This window comes from Amblyraja radiata, chromosome 17, assembly GCF_010909765.2.
Source record: "Amblyraja radiata isolate CabotCenter1 chromosome 17, sAmbRad1.1.pri, whole genome shotgun sequence".
NCBI lineage: Eukaryota > Metazoa > Chordata > Chondrichthyes > Rajiformes > Rajidae > Amblyraja > Amblyraja radiata.
The window spans coordinates 740,128-756,440 of record NC_045972.1 but is presented as its reverse complement, the minus strand read 5'-3'; the positions used below and the strand labels follow the sequence as shown (position 1 = coordinate 756,440).

The 16,313-nt window shown below is 56.5% G+C and overlaps 1 protein-coding gene across 1 annotated transcript in view; it reads left to right on the top strand.

Moving 5' to 3' along the window:
- Nucleotides 1-16,081, top strand: part of faap24 (FA core complex associated protein 24) — a 100,342-nt gene extending 84,261 nt beyond the window's left edge. The window contains exons 5-12 of the mRNA XM_033036496.1: nucleotides 49-255; nucleotides 832-965; nucleotides 2,075-2,229; nucleotides 4,860-5,049; nucleotides 12,564-12,686; nucleotides 14,144-14,319; nucleotides 15,295-15,395; nucleotides 15,699-16,081. Coding sequence (XP_032892387.1) covers nucleotides 49-255; nucleotides 832-965; nucleotides 2,075-2,229; nucleotides 4,860-5,049; nucleotides 12,564-12,686; nucleotides 14,144-14,319; nucleotides 15,295-15,395; nucleotides 15,699-15,732 — 1,120 coding nt within the window. The 3' untranslated portion in view covers nucleotides 15,733-16,081. The remainder of the gene's footprint in view (nucleotides 1-48; nucleotides 256-831; nucleotides 966-2,074; nucleotides 2,230-4,859; nucleotides 5,050-12,563; nucleotides 12,687-14,143; nucleotides 14,320-15,294; nucleotides 15,396-15,698) is intronic.
- Nucleotides 16,082-16,313: the final 232 nt, after the last annotated feature.

Here is a 16,313-nt window from a genome sequence, read left to right as displayed (position 1 = left end):
CCCCTCCCCCGCAGTGCCCCCTCCCCCGCATTGCCCCCTCCCCCGCAGTGCCCCCTCCCCCGCAGTGCCCCCTCCCCCGCAGTGCCCCCTCCCCAGCTGCCCCACTGACGCTGCTCTCTTGGCACAGAGTGACGTCCAGGATAAAGACGCTGCGGTGACAATGAATATGTTTGGGACGCTGACCCGAGACAAGTTTGAGTGGCATCCGGAGAAGCTGCTGTGCAAGAGATTCAACGTTCCCGACCCCTACCCTGGGTATGTACCGTGATGCACACGCGTGTGGGATTACTCCCGTTGGGGTACATACAGTGGACATGGCCATGTGGGGTTAATCACAGATTCATGTTGGAGCAGAGGTAGGCTCTTGAGCCCATCGTCTAATCATGGCTGATCTATATTTCCCTCTCTACCCCATTCTCCTGCCTTCTCCCCATAACCCGTGACCATAACCCCTAGACCTCCACCCTGAGTACGTACACTGGTGGACACATGGGATTAACTGCATTGCTGTTCTATTTACTCAATCCCTTCAACTCCTGCGATGAGTTCCGGTGGCCAGTTATTACTTCAACCTGCATACTTGGGATTTGTTTGATTACCTGAGGGAACTGCTTTGCGACACCCAAATGCTCCAGTAACTCAGCAGGTCAGGCAGCACCGCTGGAGAACATGGAATGGTGACGCTTCGGGTCAGGGCCTTTTCTTTCGACCCCAGAGATGCTGCCTGACCCGCTGAGTTACTCCAGCACTTTGTATCTTTCTTTGTAAACCTGTATTTGCCTGTATCCATGCTTTGCGACATCTCACATTTGTCATGTTTTATTTCTACAGGTCCACAAATGTTGGACTGCTAAAGGTGAAGCGAGACAAGTATTCGGTGTTCAACTTCCTAACTGTCCCCACAGTTGCTGCACCCAGCGGCACGGTGCAGCCAAGCGGAGCGCAGCGCGCGGGCAAATCCTCCAGTGAGTGGGGGCATTGCACCCTGACAGGCAGCAACATACATGCAGTGTGGAGGGGGGTGGGTACACGGGCCGCAGCATTCAGGAAAGCTTCTTTAGCCACGATACAGCAAGCAGCCAAAAGGCCTGTGGACAGTGAGTGGCATGGACTACCTCAGGGCAGTGGGGCTGATGTTTGTGGGATGACAGCATGGCCCCGGAAGGTGGGGGGAGGGGGTTTACTGGGATGGATGCTGCTGGAAGTGGGAAGCAAGCTATGAAGGGATGTTGCCCTGAGCAGGGTTGTATGTTACGGGGTGAGACGGCCAGGAGGAGGTGAATCCAGGTCTCCACAATTGTTGGGGTGAAGATAAAGACCAAGCTGCTCCTTCCCCAGGGGTTGGTCAAAGCTGGTGGGTGGGGGGGGCAGGGTGGGGGGTTGGTCAGTGTGGGGGGGGGGGGCAGGGTGGGGGGAGGCAGAGTGGAGGGGGTTGTGGGTGGGGGGGGGGGTAGGTCAGGGTGGGGGTGGGGCAGAGTGGAGGGGGTGGGTGTGGTCAGGGTGGAGAGGGTGTGGGTGGGGCTGAGGTGAGGTGGGGCGGGGGGGGTGTGGGGTGTGGTGGGACGGGGGGTGTGAGGTGGGGTGGGGCGGGGGGGTGTGGGGTGTGGTGGGACGGGGGGTGTGAGGTTGGGGTGGGGGGATGTGTGGGGGAGATGGGGAGGTGGGGGGGGGGCGGGTGGAAGGAGGGGTGGGCGGGGTGGGGGTGTGGGGTGCAGGTTGGGGCGGGGGGGTGTGGAGGGAAGGGTGGTAGTGAGGTGGCGAAGGATGGTGTGAGGTGGGGGGTGGTGAGGTGGGGGGGGGTGTTGGAGGACGGGGGAGGGAGTGGGGTGTGTGGGACGTGGGGTGTGAGGTGGGGTTGTGGGGTGGGGCGGGGGTGTGTGGGGTGGGATGAGGGATGTGAGGTGGGACCGGAGGTGGGGGGTGGGGTTGTAGTGAGGCGGGGGGGGGTGTAGTGAGGCGGGGGGGGGTGTGAGGTGGGGGGGGGGGGGTGTGGAGGGATGGGGGGAGGTGAGGTGGGGTGTGGGTGTGAGGAGCTGGGCCAGTTTTACCCACTCACTGTGTCTGCTGTGTTCAGCAGGAGTGGAGGGCAAGCGGCGTTCCAGGTGGGACGTGAGTGCAGAGAACATGGAGGAGGATGGAGCGGGCCCTGCAATCCCGGCCTCGGCCCCAGGGGACAGCACCACCCCACACGGGGGAGAGGAGCCGCCAGCATGCCTGCCCCATGACAAGGTGCAGCAGGGCCAACCCAGGCAGATACATGCCGTTACTGGGATGGGAGTCAAGGGTTACGGGGCCAAGGCAGAATAGGGCTGCGAGGGTAAGATACATAAGCCATGGATGGTGGAACGGACGCGCTGGGCCGAGTGGTCTGATTCTGCTGCTGTCCTGTGGGCTGTGACTGAGAGAGCTCCTGCCGTAGCCCGCCAGCTGTGCAACGTAAGAAATCGCACAAAGTCAGGAGGAGCTCAGCGGGTCAGGCATCATCCGTGGGGGGGTGGACGGATGTAGTCTTGTGTCGGGACCCTTCTTCAGACCACCTGTTTACCCCACCTCCACCCCACACCTGTCCCCAGCGATGACCCCTGCCATGCCGTCACTCTTGTCCCTGATCTCCCAGCCACTGCTTCTGTCAGGCCTCTTCCCACCCACACTGCCCGGGCCCTTCTTTCCCCACCCCCCTCAAACAGTCACAGTCCCTCCACCCCTCCGGCCCCAGCCCCAGCCCTCTGGTCTTTGCCGGGCCTGCGGTGTGGGCTTGTTTGCGGTTGTGAGGGTGATAGGCTGACACATTGGGCAGCAATAACGTTGCTGCCTTAGAGCGCCAGAGACCCAGGTTCGATGGTCGCTGACTATGGTCGCTGTCTGTACGGAGTTTGTATGTTCTCCCTGTGACCATGTGGGTTTTCTCCAGTTTCCTCCTACATTTCAAAGACATGCAGGTTTGTAGGTTAATTGGCTTCTGTAAATTGTAAATTGTCCCTATCATGTAGGATAGTTCTAGTGTACGGGGATCGCTGGTGGGTGTGGACTGGGTGGGTGTGGACTGGGCGGGTGTGGACTGGGTGGGTGTGGGTGTGGACTGGGTGGGTGTGGACTGGGTGGGTGTGGACTGGGTGGGTGTGGACTGGGTGGGTGTGGGTGTGGACTGGGTGGGTGTGGACTGGGTGGGTGTGGACTGGGTGGGTGTGGACTGGGTGGGTGAAGAGCTTGTTTCTGCACTGTATCTCTAAAGTCTCTCAATGAGTATTTCTCCTCTGTATTTACCGAGGAGAAAGACAGTAGGACGGAGGAACTTGGGGCAATCAATGGAAGTGTCTTGAGAGCAGTCAGTGTTACCGTCGAAGAAGTGGTGAAGCTAGACTAAACTCCAGGGCCTGATCAGATATATCCAAGGACAGTGTGGGAAACTAGAGAGGAAATTGCAGAAGCCCGGGTTGAAATTTACGAGTCGTCCTTAAATACAGGAGAGGTGCCGGAAGACTGGAGGGGGGAAAATGTTGTGCCTCTAATCAAGAAGGTTGCAGGGAAAATGCTGGGAACTAAAGGCTGGTGAGCTTAACATCTGCAGTTAGAAAGTTACTGATATAGGCATTTGGATGGGCAAGGGCTGATTAGGGATAGTCAGTATGGTTTTGTACGTGGGAGGTCGTGTCACATAAATCTGATTTAGTTTTTTGAAGACGTGACTAAAAATGTCGATGCAGGCAGAGCTGTAGATGGATTTATACATGGATTTCAGTAAAGCATTCGACAAGGTTCTGCTGAATGGATAGCAAATTAGCTCCATGGAAGGAAGCAGAGGGTGATGGTGGAAGGTTGCTTCTCGGACTGGAGGTCTGTGACTAGTGGTGTGACTGGGCCCGTTACTGTTTGTCATCTACATCAATGATTTGGATCAGAACATAAAGGGCAAGATTAGCAAGTTTGCTGATGATACACAAGTGAGTGGTGTTGCAGAAAGTGAAGATGGTTGTGAAATATTGCAGCAGGATCTGGATCGATTGGCCAGGTAGGCTAAGAAATGGTTGATGGAATACAGAGAAATGTGAGGTGTTGCATTTTGGGACATCTAATAAGAGCAGGATCTACACAGTGAATGGTAGGCCTCTGGGTAGTGTTGTAGAGCAGAGGGATCTAGGGGTACAGGTGCATGGTTCCTTGATGGCGGAGTTGTAGGTGGATAAGGTGGTCATAAAGGCTTTTGGCACTTTGGCTTTCATCATTGAGTACAGAAGTTAGGAGGTCATGTTGTAGTTGTATAAGACGTTGGTAAGACCGCAATTGGAGTATTGTGTTCAGTTCTGGGCACCATGTTATAGGGAAGATATTGTCAAGCTTGAAAGGGTTCATAGAAGATTTATGAGGATTTTGCCAGGACAAGAGAGTGTGAGCTATAGGGAGAGGTTGAGTAGGCTGGGCCTCTATTCCTTGGAGCGCAGGAGGATGAGGGGTGATCTTATAGAGGTGTAAAATCATATAAAATCATGAGAGGAATAGATCGGGTAAATGCACAGTCTCTTGCCCAGAATAGGGGAATCGAGGACCAGAGGACATCGGTTCAAGGTGAAGGGGAAAAGATTTAATAGGACTATGAGGGGTAACTTTCACACAAAGGGTGGTGGGTGTATGGAACGAGCTGCCAGAGGAGGTAGTTGAGGCTGGGACTATCCCATCATTTAAGAAACAGACAGGTACATGGATAGAACGGGTTTGGAGGGATATGGACCAAGCGCAGGCAGGTGGGACTAGTGTAGCCGGGACATGTTGGCCGGTGTGGACAAGTTGGGCCAAAGGGCCTGTTTCCACACTGTATCACTCCATGACTCTAAGTGTAAAGTTACCCTCCACTCTCCGTGCAGGCTGATACTGAGGAGGAGGACAGCCGGCCAGCCATGGACCTCTTCAAAGCCGTCTTTGCCAGTTCCTCCGAGGAAAGGTCCTCGTCTTCCTCCTCCGAGGATGAGGACGCCAATCAGACGGAGGCCCCTGCGGAGGCTGAAGAGGCAGCACAGCCTAGTCACCAGGCTGCTCCCACCCGCACTCTGCCAGGTATGCCCACACCTCCACACTCACACTGCTCTTGTCTCTAATGTTCTCATCACCTGCACAGCAACAACAATACACAACAATACACTCCATCTCCCGCGGCGACCAGCGTTCACGGAAAACCTCCTGTCCCCGTGGACACTGCGTGTTCCCTCTCCAGGGACGCGTGGGCACGGATATAGGCCCGGCAAAGGGGCAGGCAGCCAACATTGGTGCGGCTGTTGACTACCCGCTGTCTGTACCCGCCAATGGCCATCTTGGCCAGGCCAAGGAGCAGATGGACTCCCGACCCTCCCCCCTCTGTACCGGGTGTCCAAATATCAGGAGTGTGGGGCTAAAATGTAGCCAATATTTGAGAAACAGCCTCTTCAGATAGTCGAACAGGGGCTGCAACCTCTCACACTGCACGTACAAATGGAACACGGTCTCTTCCTCACCGCAGAAGTGACAGGCGGCTGGCGGGACCGTGAACCGGCTCAAGTACCTGTTACAGACCACGGCCACATGCAACACTCTCCACCCCAGGCCCCGATGTAAAGGGGGAGGACTCCCTTATAGAGAGACCTCCACTGAGGACCACTCCCGCCGTCAGGTGGTGACACGGGCCGCCAGGGCGTGTTCGGACGGAAGACGAGGGCGAGGAAGTGTAGAGTGTGCAGGAGCAGCCTGTAGAGTACGCGCCTCACCATGTCACAGAACGGCATGCTAGGCATCTCGGAAAGGCGGCTCATGTTGTGTGGGGCCGGCTCTCAGGAAGGGACCCGGGGCGTAGGTCCTATGAGCAATTCCGATGGAGCGGGGTTAAGCTCGGCCGGAATCGCTCCACGCACACGCCTCTCCTCGACGCCCACCGTGACAGGGTGAGGACTGGCCACCCTCACAGCTACAACACCCCCCTCCCCCTGTGGAGCAGCGCCCTGGCTGAAAGTGACCAGATTCTTGGCTATAAATATATCTTGATAAAAGCCAGGCAATCCCGCTCAACGTGTCAACTGATGCCCGCTACCGGGAGCTGTGTGCCCTCCTGAAGGCAGCGACCCTGGCGGAAAAAGTCAGTCGCCAGCGCTTGCCATCTAGGAGGACACTCGGAATACATATACCTACGCAGCATCCTGAGACGGAGAGCCACCACCTGGGTACGGACGCAAACCAGCGCCTGACCGCCCACCTCCAACAGGAGGCTCCGAACCCCAGCAAAGACCCAATGATTCATATCTCCCCAGAAGAAGTTGACCAACCTCCTCTGGATCATGGTGACAAACAAAGAGGGTGGGACCAGAGTGGCCAGCTGGTACCCCAACATAGAGGCCACCAGATGGTTTGTGACCAATGCTCTCCCCCGGTAACCATATAACAATTACAGCGAGTCCGTGAACCGGCTCAAGTACCTGTTACAGGCCACAGCCATGTGCACGTAAGAGAGCACGTCAAGGAGGACTGACCAACGCCCTAGCCAGGCAACGACTTTCGCCTCTAGCTCCTGCCAGTCCGCTGGCCAAGCCCCCTCAGTGGGACTCGGGTACACCCCCAGGTAGAGGAGGTGCGTGGTGCTCCACGCATTAACTGTCATCTCCGGCAGGGAGTCCACCTCCCACTGACCCACCAAGAGACTAGAAGATTTCCCCCCTGTTGATCCTGGCGGAGGAAGCAGCCGAGAAAACCTGCTGGCACTCACGCATCCTCCGCAGGTCAACAGGGTTGGTGAACATCAGAAGGACATCATCGGCGTAGTCCGAGAGAACCACCTCCATCCCCGGCCCCGGTAAAGCCAAGCCTGTCAACCGCCTCCGGAGAAGGCACAGGAATGGCTCTACACAGACGGAATACAGCTGGCCGGACATGGGACATCCCTGACGTACCCCCCTCCTAAAGTGAATGGGGGCCAACAAAGAGCCGTTGACCATAACAAGGCATTCTGCAGCAGTGTATAAAAGCCGGACTCGGGCCAGGAAGTGCGGTCCAAATCCGAACGCCTGCACAGTCCCAAAAAGGTAGTTGTGATCTACCCTGTCAAACGCCTTCTGGTCAAGGGAGAGAAAGGCGACTGACTGTCCAGCCCCCTGGGATAGATGGATCAGGTCCCAGACCAGATGGATATTGTCCTGGATGGATGGACCGGCCCGGGACTGTGTAGGACTGGTCTGGATTGATCACTTGGGACAGCACGGGACCCAGGCGGTTCGCCATTGCCTGTGCAAAGACTTTGTGTTCTGTGCTGAGGAGAGAGACCGGGCACCAGTTCTTCAACAGGCGGAGATCGCCCTTCTTGGGCAGCAGGACAAGGACGGTCCTGCGCCACGAGAAGGGCATCTCCCCAGTCGCCAGGCTCTTGCCCAGGACCGTCATATAGTCATCCCCCAGGACATGGCAGAAGGCTCTAAGAAACTCCGTCAGCTCGTCCAGACCTGGAGACTAGCCCCCCCCCCCCCCCCCCCCCCCCCCCCCCCCTGAGTTGATGCAGGGTAGCAGTCAGCTCCTCCAGAGTTAAGGGATCATCGAGGTGCTCAGCCACCTCTTTGCCCACTATGAGTAAGCCCTCCCACAGGACCCCCTGTGCATCCCCACTAGATGTACCCGCGGAGAACAGAGTTCTGTAGAAAGACCGAACCGAGGCACCGATGCTCTGGATCTGTGACAGAGGAGCCATCATCTGCAAGAAACTCAATGAGCTGCCTGCGGGCTCCTCGCCACTTCTCCAGAGAGAAGGAAAATGGGGAGGCACAGTCCAGATCATGCAACATCTCACATACGCGCCCCGGGACCTTCCAAGCTCCAAGTCCCTCAGCGCTCCCTTCTCCTGGTACACCCGCCACTCACGCGAGTCCCCACCAGCCCGATCCAGGCGAGATTCCGAGTCGAGCAACTCTCTCTCAAGCCGTCTGATCTCGGAGCCCCGCCCCTTGGTCGACCCCCTCGCATAGTCCTGGCAAAACAGACGGACGTAGACCTTCCCCACATCCCACCACTGCCTTAGGGAAAGGAAACGCCCCTGCCTCTCTCTCCACTTCACCCAGAACTGCCTGAATGAATCTCGGAATCGGCGATCCTCCAGCAGCTGGTTATTTAAATGCCAGTATGCGGACCCTGCCCACGTGCGCGCTGGGATAAAGTCCACTCGCACCAGGCAGTGGTCCGAGCACGGCACCGAGACACAAGAGACATCGGCCTTGGAAATGTACAAGCGTTCAATACGGGAACGACCACCCTCAAACCTGTACGAGAAGGCACTAGAGTCAGGATGGAAATTCCGTCACGCATCGACCAGCTCAAAAAAGTCTACCAGCTCCCTTATTGCTGCTGGGTCACGCTGAACGCCAGAGCGATATCTCGCCTCGAGGGTACAATTAAAATCTCCCCCAAGGAAAACACACTCCCCACGGTCGATGGTATTCAACAAAATAGTCACGTCCCGGGTTAGGCATGTCTGCATTGCGCTGATCTTGGGGTCGTAGACATTGATAAAGTCAACGGCACGCCATCCAGGCGCACGCCATGCAGGCGCACGCCATGCAGGCGCACACCAGTTACAGCAACCTTCTGCACCTTGAGAATCTCCGGCTGGAAAGATGGGGCCAACAGGAAAGCCACTCCACTCGAATTGGAGTTAAGATGGCTCATGTAGACCCCCCCCTTCCCACTCCAGAAGCCAGGTGGGTTTTTTCGTTAGACCCACCTCTTTCCCCTTTTAAAGGATGGCATAAATGAACTGCATGGGTCCCGTCAGGTCCCACCAGCGGTCAGCAGCCAACTCCGCCATTCCTAGTCCCTCTGGAGTCATTCAAGAACTTCTGGATTTCCCAGACTACAAGTCGAGACACGGGGCTGCGGGTAGGGCAGTCCGTTAACTCACTGTCGACGGAGTCTGCGTCACCCCCCCCCCTCCTCGCACTCAATGTCCGAGTCTGAGTCCGGACAGTTCCTACTCTCAGCCGCCTCGCTCACCCCTCCCTGTGACGTGGGCATGCCGGCCACATCACACGGTCCCTCCTCCGTCACCATCCCACCCCCAGGATCAGTGACGGGGGCAGGTACCGACCTCTGACTGTGACAAGCTACCTGGTAAATGGCCAGTCTCCCGCAGACTCCCACCGCCCTCTGTAACCGGCTGGGACAATGAAGTTGGAGCAAGTCTCCAGGCTGGCAGTAAGCGGGCCTGTCTAGAGTCCACACTCCGAAACTACCCTGCCCTCCTCCGCACCCAGGGTACCCGCCCCAGCACCGTCACCCAGAGAGTCCCCGTCCTCCACCACCAGGGGAATCACCTCACTGTGATCTTCAAGGGCTGATGTTCCTGGAGTCTTCCCTACTTCCTCAGCCGGTGGTGCAGCACACCCCTCATCTGGGAATATAGTCTGGAGACCCACCCCCACACTCAAGTCTCCCCCTTCAGGCTGCCCCTGGTCATCCTCTAAGCCAGGGGACGCGTTCTCTGGGGGAACTGCACCCATGGGTTGTGCGTTGGCATCCTCAGGTAGTCCCTGTACTACAGAGGCATGCTCCAGCACAGAGGAAGTGTGCCCTGGGTACTCCACCTCAACAGGGGGTGAGGGCCCCCCTTCAGATTCCCCCTGGACTTCAGAGCCTTAGTCCGTATCGGAGGACCCATGGCTCCTTCTCTTCCAGCCACGGGTGGTACAGTGAGCTCCATTGCGGAAGCCTCTGCCTCCGCTCTACTGTCTACCTGCTCAACCTCTCCAGCTCTCCTTAGGCTTCCCTGGGCTAGGCTCAGAGGCGAGCACGAGTTTATCTACTGCCAGGGGTCCCGTTTGGAGGTGCTTCTTTTCCTTAGCTTTCCTCTCCTTCTGATGCTCCCATCCCTCCCCCTCGTCCACCCCAAGCATCCGCCACCACAGGTACACGGTGGGGGTAAGGGAGCATTGCCTTTCCAGGCCACTGTGGTAGAACTGGCTGCCTGAGTTCTGGGACAATTCCTGCCCCTACCCTGGGATTGTAAGTAAGTAAGCTTTATTTATATAGCACGTTTTACATCAACTCGAGTTGAAACCAAAGTGCTTTACATAAAATAAATAATAAGTTTCCGTACATCCATAGAAAAAGATTAAAAAATAAAAATTGACACAACACATTATAGAGTTCAACAACAAACGTCCCCCCACAACAGAATCAAAATGTTCCACTGTGGGGAAAGGCACCAGACAGTTTAGTCCTCTTCCTCTGTGATCACCCGAGGTTGGGGCCTATTTGTGCCCTCCGCAGCCAGTCCGATGTTTTCAGGCCCTCTTGCCGTGAAGCTGGAACTCCGGCGTCGGGTGAACACTCCTTGTGTGATTGGACGGTGCACAGGGAGCTTCACTCTGTGTTTGACCCATTTTTAAAAAATATACAAGGAAACGTTATTTTGCTTTATTTCATAATCACAGCACAAGTACTGGAAGGATCAGTCCTGCCAAATAGCAACTTACAAACATTATTCAATCAATCATCAAATTACAACAGTATTATCCGTTAACACGACGCACTGGCCCCCCCGTGGTGAAGAGCGTTCACAGAAGACCTCCAGAGTCCCCGTGGGCATCGAGTGTTCCCTCTCCGGGGACACGCAGACACGGACTTGGAGCCGGAAGAGGGGCAGACAGCCGATTCGGGTAGGACCCTCGACTGCCTGCTGCCCGGACCTGCGAATGGCCATCTTGGCTTGGCCCAGGAGCAAACAACAGAGTGAATCCTTCCACAGCGACCGTCATTCCGTACTGGGTGACCAAATATCGAGAGTGGCTTGACGAAGGTTATCAATAGTTTCCAAATCCAAATCTTCCTGTCAGTGCTGTGAATGATCACATCCCAGTAGTTAATCACCGTGCTGGAAAGATCAATAGTGCCAATTACCAGTTTGCAAACATGTTGAGCTGAAATGCAGCCCCACCAGGGCCACTGCCTGTTCATATTTAACTATGAAAACACACTTCCCACTCACCTTAAAGGTACCAATTACCTCAAAAGTCAGATTATTTCAATGAATAACCCGCATCTATCTTAATTCCACTTCTTCACAGCCTGCTCTTCTCACCAAAGACTCTCCCATACTCCCAATTCCTCCGCCTACGCCACATCTGCATCCAAGATTAGATGTTCCATACCAAGACAGATGTCCTCATTCTTTAGGGAATGGGGGTTCCCCTCTCCCGCTTGTGTCTCCTCGGTACCCTGCAGCTCCACCCTTGCTCTCCCTCCTCCCAGTCTCAACAGAGACAGATTTCCCCTAGTCCTTACCTTTCACCCCATCAGCCGTCGCATGCAACATAATCCTCCAACATTTTCGCCATCTCCCATCACAAGATATATCTTCCCATCTCCACCTCTTTCCGCCTTCCACAGAGACCATTCCCTCCGCAATTTTCTGGTTAACTCATCCCTTCCCACCCAACCCAGGTACCTTCCCCTGCAATCGCAGAAGATGCAACACCTGCCCCTATACCTCCTCCCTCGACTCTGTCCAGGGACCCAGACAGCCCTTTCAGGTTAGGCAGAGGTTCAGTTGTACCTCATGCACTGTATCTGCTGTTCAAGCTGTGGACTCTTATGCATCAGCGAGACCAAACGTAGACTGGGCGATCGTTTCGCTGAACGCCTTCACTCAGTCCGCTTGGACATACCCGATCTCCCGGTTGCCAGACACTTTAATTCCCCTTCTCATTCCTACACTGACCTGAGTTACTTCAGATTTGTATGTCTATCCCCACTGAACTTTCTGTCCTAGGTCTCCTCCATTGTCAGAGTGAGGCTAATCGTAATTTGGAGGAATAGCATCTCATATTTTGCTTGGGCATCTTACAGCCCAGTGGTATGAATATTGATTTCACTAACACCAAGTGACCATTACAGTACCATTATTGCCATCCCTCCCCCACCCAAGTCGCACCAGGTTCCCGTTCTCACCGAGCAAACAGCTAACGGTGGCCTGTTTATTTTATCATCATTACTTTGATGCATATCATTCATTAATGTGTTCTATATCTCTCTATATCACTGTCTATATCTCTTGTTCCCCTTTCCCCTGACTAGCTGAAGAAGGGTCTCAACCCAAAACGAGGCTGCCTGTCTCACTGAGTTACTCCAGCTCTTTATGTCTATCTTTGAGGAGTGACTCGACTAAAGTTATTGCTACTTAATAAATCAAAATCTTGCTGCGATTGCTGCTGTAAACAGCGCATTCCCACATTTAATGAACGGTTTAATTAAGCAGTGTCCAGGAAAGCAACAGAAGTAGTATTCTCCAGATAAACAAGGACTGTCTGTGTCGAAGTTGCAGCTTTTGAAGGCCATCATACAGTCCCTGGATGGTGCAGAGGGAGTATCACCCTGGGGGGACCGTTTAGAGGGAGCTTCACTATGAAATATGTGTTGTTTATCAACCTAATAACTAGTTCCCCAAATTGCAACCAATCACATTGCTGGTGTTGGATGCCTGTGTGAATCAGATCTTGTGGCTGTTTCCTCTCTGACCTGGTCCTGTGCATAGCTCCCTGTGTTGAGCTTGGTCTGTCTCCTGTTGCCAGGTTTGGTGCAGCAGCTGGAAGGAGGAGAGGGTTCCAGCGGGACACAGCCACGACCGCGTAGTCCGCAGACACCCGTGGGTGCCGAGGAGTTTGGGCCACGCCTGCCGCCAGCCCTGGTTCACGGTGAGACCGGGATCCCTGAAAACGCCTCGAAGTGGGGAGCGGGGGGGGGGGATCCATTACTCATGTGGATGGGGATGTAGAAATAAAGACAAGTAAGCTTGCAGATAACACGAACATTACGATACAATAGAACTTTATCCCAGGAGTGAAACTGATCTGCCAACAGTCATAAAACATGAAATTAAAGTGATGAGGGGATAGGATTAGGGATGTGCACGGATGGGGGGGGGGAGGGGAGGGGGAGGGGAGTCGGCCTACCCCATGACAGATGGGGGAGTAGTTGTACAGTTTGATAGCCACTGGGAAGAAGGATGTCGTGTGGCGTTTTGTGCTGCATCTTGGTGAAAGCAGTGGTGTTGGTGATGTAGAGTGAGATGGAATTGAATGCTGACAAGAGCAAGGGGATGCATATTGAGAATGTAGCGTAGGTTGGGACCTGTATCATGAATGGGAGCACTGAAGAATGGGGGGACCTGTGCACAAGTCCAATGTTCCCCAAAACAGTCACATGGATATGTAATCTGGGGAGGATGGCATATGGGATGGAATGCCCTAATTAACAGGGGCAGCAAACATACTGTGCTGGGAGGTTATGATACAACTTCATAAATCCTCGGATTCCTGGTCTGGTGGACAATGAGAAACATCTCCCTACAAACCCGCGAGTGCGGCACGAGAAATATACAGAAAGTCTGAGATTCTGGAATGGGAAGCTAGGAAGTTGGACACGGTAAGGCTTGTAATCGCTGAAGTTTACCAGAGTGGGAGGGGATTGAGATATATCGCATTGTGAGGGGTGGATGTGGAGAGGAGGCATTGTCTCAGGAGACAACCATGGGATGGGGCAGACTGCAGGAAAAGTATCCCCCTATCAGAGGTAGTGGAAGCTCGAGGCTGCAGGTTTAGGGTAGGGGGCGAAGAGAGTTGATGTGTATCATTCTCAGCCAGAGACTGGTGAGTAACCAGAACACATTGTGGGAGGGTGGTGGAGGCAGAGTCACCCAAAGTGTCTGAAATGTCAAAGGCTACAGGCGATGTAATTGTCAGGGATGGCATGGACAGGGTGGGCCGAATGGCCTCTTTTCGTGCTGAACGACTTTATGAGCAAGAGCCAGTATCACTGTTTAAGCATGAGTTCCAGCTACTTGCAGGGTGACCAAAGCTAACTCCTAGCTGATTCCTCGAGAACCAGAGGACAGAGGTTTAAGGTGAAGGAAGAAAGATAGGAATCTGAGGGGTAACCTTTTCACAGAAAGGGTGGTTGGTGTATAGAACGGGCTGCCCGAGGAGGTCAATTAGACAGGTACATGAATATGACAAGTCTAGAGTGATATGGGCCAAACACAGGCAGGTGAGACTAGTGTAGATGGGGCATGTTGGTCGGTATTGGCAAGTGGATCGGAAGGGCCTGTTTCCACCGGATGACACTCTCCTGGCTTTGGCCTGTTGTACCACAGGGGCTGGCTCCGTCACCGTGGAGACACAGAGTGAGGAGAGGGAGAGGCACAGTGGTGGCGCCGCAAACCGAGAGGAGCGAAGGAGAGAGAAGCACAGCAGTGGCTCGCAGCGGGAGGAGCGGGAGCAGAAGAAGCACAAAGACCGACGGAAAGGGAAGAAGCAGAAGAAGGAGTCGGTCAGTGCTGGGGAGGGCCACTGGTGGGGACACTCCCTCAGTACTCACACCGCACGGGGAGGGAGGTGTGGTGCTGGGGGGTGGGGGAGGGAGGTGTGGTGCTGGGGGGTGGGGGAGGGAGGTGTGCTGGGGGGTGGGGGAGGGAGGTGTGCTGGGGAGAGGGGGAGGGAGGTGTGCTGGGGGGTGGGGGAGGGAGGTGTGCTGGGGGGTGGGGGAGGGAGGTGTGGTGCTGGTGCTGGGGGGTGGGAGAGGGAGGGGTGGTGCTGGGGGGTGGGGGAGGGAAGGTTTGGTGCTGGGGGTGTTGGGGGAGGGAGTGTTCTGGGGAGAGGGGAGGGAGGTGTGCTGGGGGGTGGGGGAGGGAGGTGTGCTGGGGGGGTGGGGAGGGAGGTGTGGTGGTGGTGCTGGGCGGGGTGGTGGAGAGGGAGGTGTGGTGCTGGGGGGTGGGGGGGAGGGGGGGTTGGTGAGGGGGGTGGGGGGAGGGGTGGCTGGGAGAGGGGGAGGGAGGTGTGGGGGGGGGTGGGGAGGTGAGGGGGGGTGCTGGGGGAGTGGGGGGAGGGGTGTGGTGTGGTGCTGGGGGGGGGGGGAGGGTGGGCTGGTGCTGGGGGTGGGGGGAGGGAGGTGTGGTGCTGGGGGGTGGGAGAGGGAGGTGTGGTGCTGGGGGGTGGGGGAGGGAGGTGTGGTGCTGGGGGGTGGGGGAGGGAGGTGTGCTGGGGAGAGGGGGAGGGAGGTGTGCTGGGGGGTGGGGGAGGGAGGTGTGCTGGGGGGTGGGGGAGGGAGGTGTGGTGCTGGTGCTGGGGGGTGGGAGAGGGAGGTGTGGTGCTGGGGGGTGGGGGAGGGAGATGTGATGCTGGGGGGTGGGAGAGGGAGGTGTGGTGCTGGGGGGTGGGGGAGGGAGGTGTGATGAGGGGTGGGGGAGCGGGGCAGTGATGGGGTGCACAGCAGCCAGTGAACCGTTGTTTCTCTGTTGCTCTCTAGAAGAAGAAACACAAGAAGCACAAAGTGCGGCGGAGAACGAGGGGTGGCAGCGTGGGGAAGGAGGAGCCGCAGGCCCTGCCCGTCCTGGACCTGCAGCAGCGGTGAGTATGGATGGGGCAGCCTCAGCCCCTCGGCAGGCAACGTGTGTATCCCCCACAGCCTGGTGTTGCCCCCATGGCACAGAACATTCCCCCCCCCTCCCACACCCCAGCCCCTGCCCCCAACACCCACGGCTGCTGCCCCTGGACCCCATCCATTTGCCTCCTCGACCCGCTCTCCTCCCCCCTCACACCCCACCCTGATCCCCGATCTCCCATCTCCCCAATCCCTATCCCTGACCCCCTGCCATGGCTTACTCCCCCCTCCCCGTGTCAGGCCTCTGACACCCGTGTTGTCTCGGCCAGCAGGATGAAGAACGTTCCATTGATGTTCCACTGAGAGTAGACACTGGTGTGAGGCCATCCACACCTACAGCCACCAGTGACCAGTAGTGGGGGCCAGCAGCAGTAACCAGCCCTGGAGACAGTGACCAGTGATGAGCTGGCCGTCCACACACCGCCCATCGCAGAGGCAACACGGAATGATGCAGCACCCGACTCCATCTCGGCAAATCCACGGCAGAGGGGCTCAGCTCAGCAACGGAACTGGCGACTCTTGGTGGGGATGGGAGGGATGGAGCAAGGGGGTCGGCCAGAGGGTTGGGGTGGGAATGTGTAACCTGCATCCTGCTGCGGTCAGTTCCCTGCCTGTACACCCCTTCCACCCACTGGGGATAGGCAGGGCGACTCCCCCCCCCCCACCCCCGTCCGGTCCCCTCCCCTCACAATGTCAACACATACCACCAGCATCATGGACTGAGTGGCCTCCCTCCTGCCCCACAGGGATAGGGTCCCCTGCTCCTGGTGTTGGGTCTGTGTGCAGGGAACCACCCCCCCCCCCACCCCCCCCCCCCCCCCCCCCCCCCCCCCCCCCCGAGTGTGGTGACCAACCCACCCCGGTGTAGTGACTCCCCCCCCCCC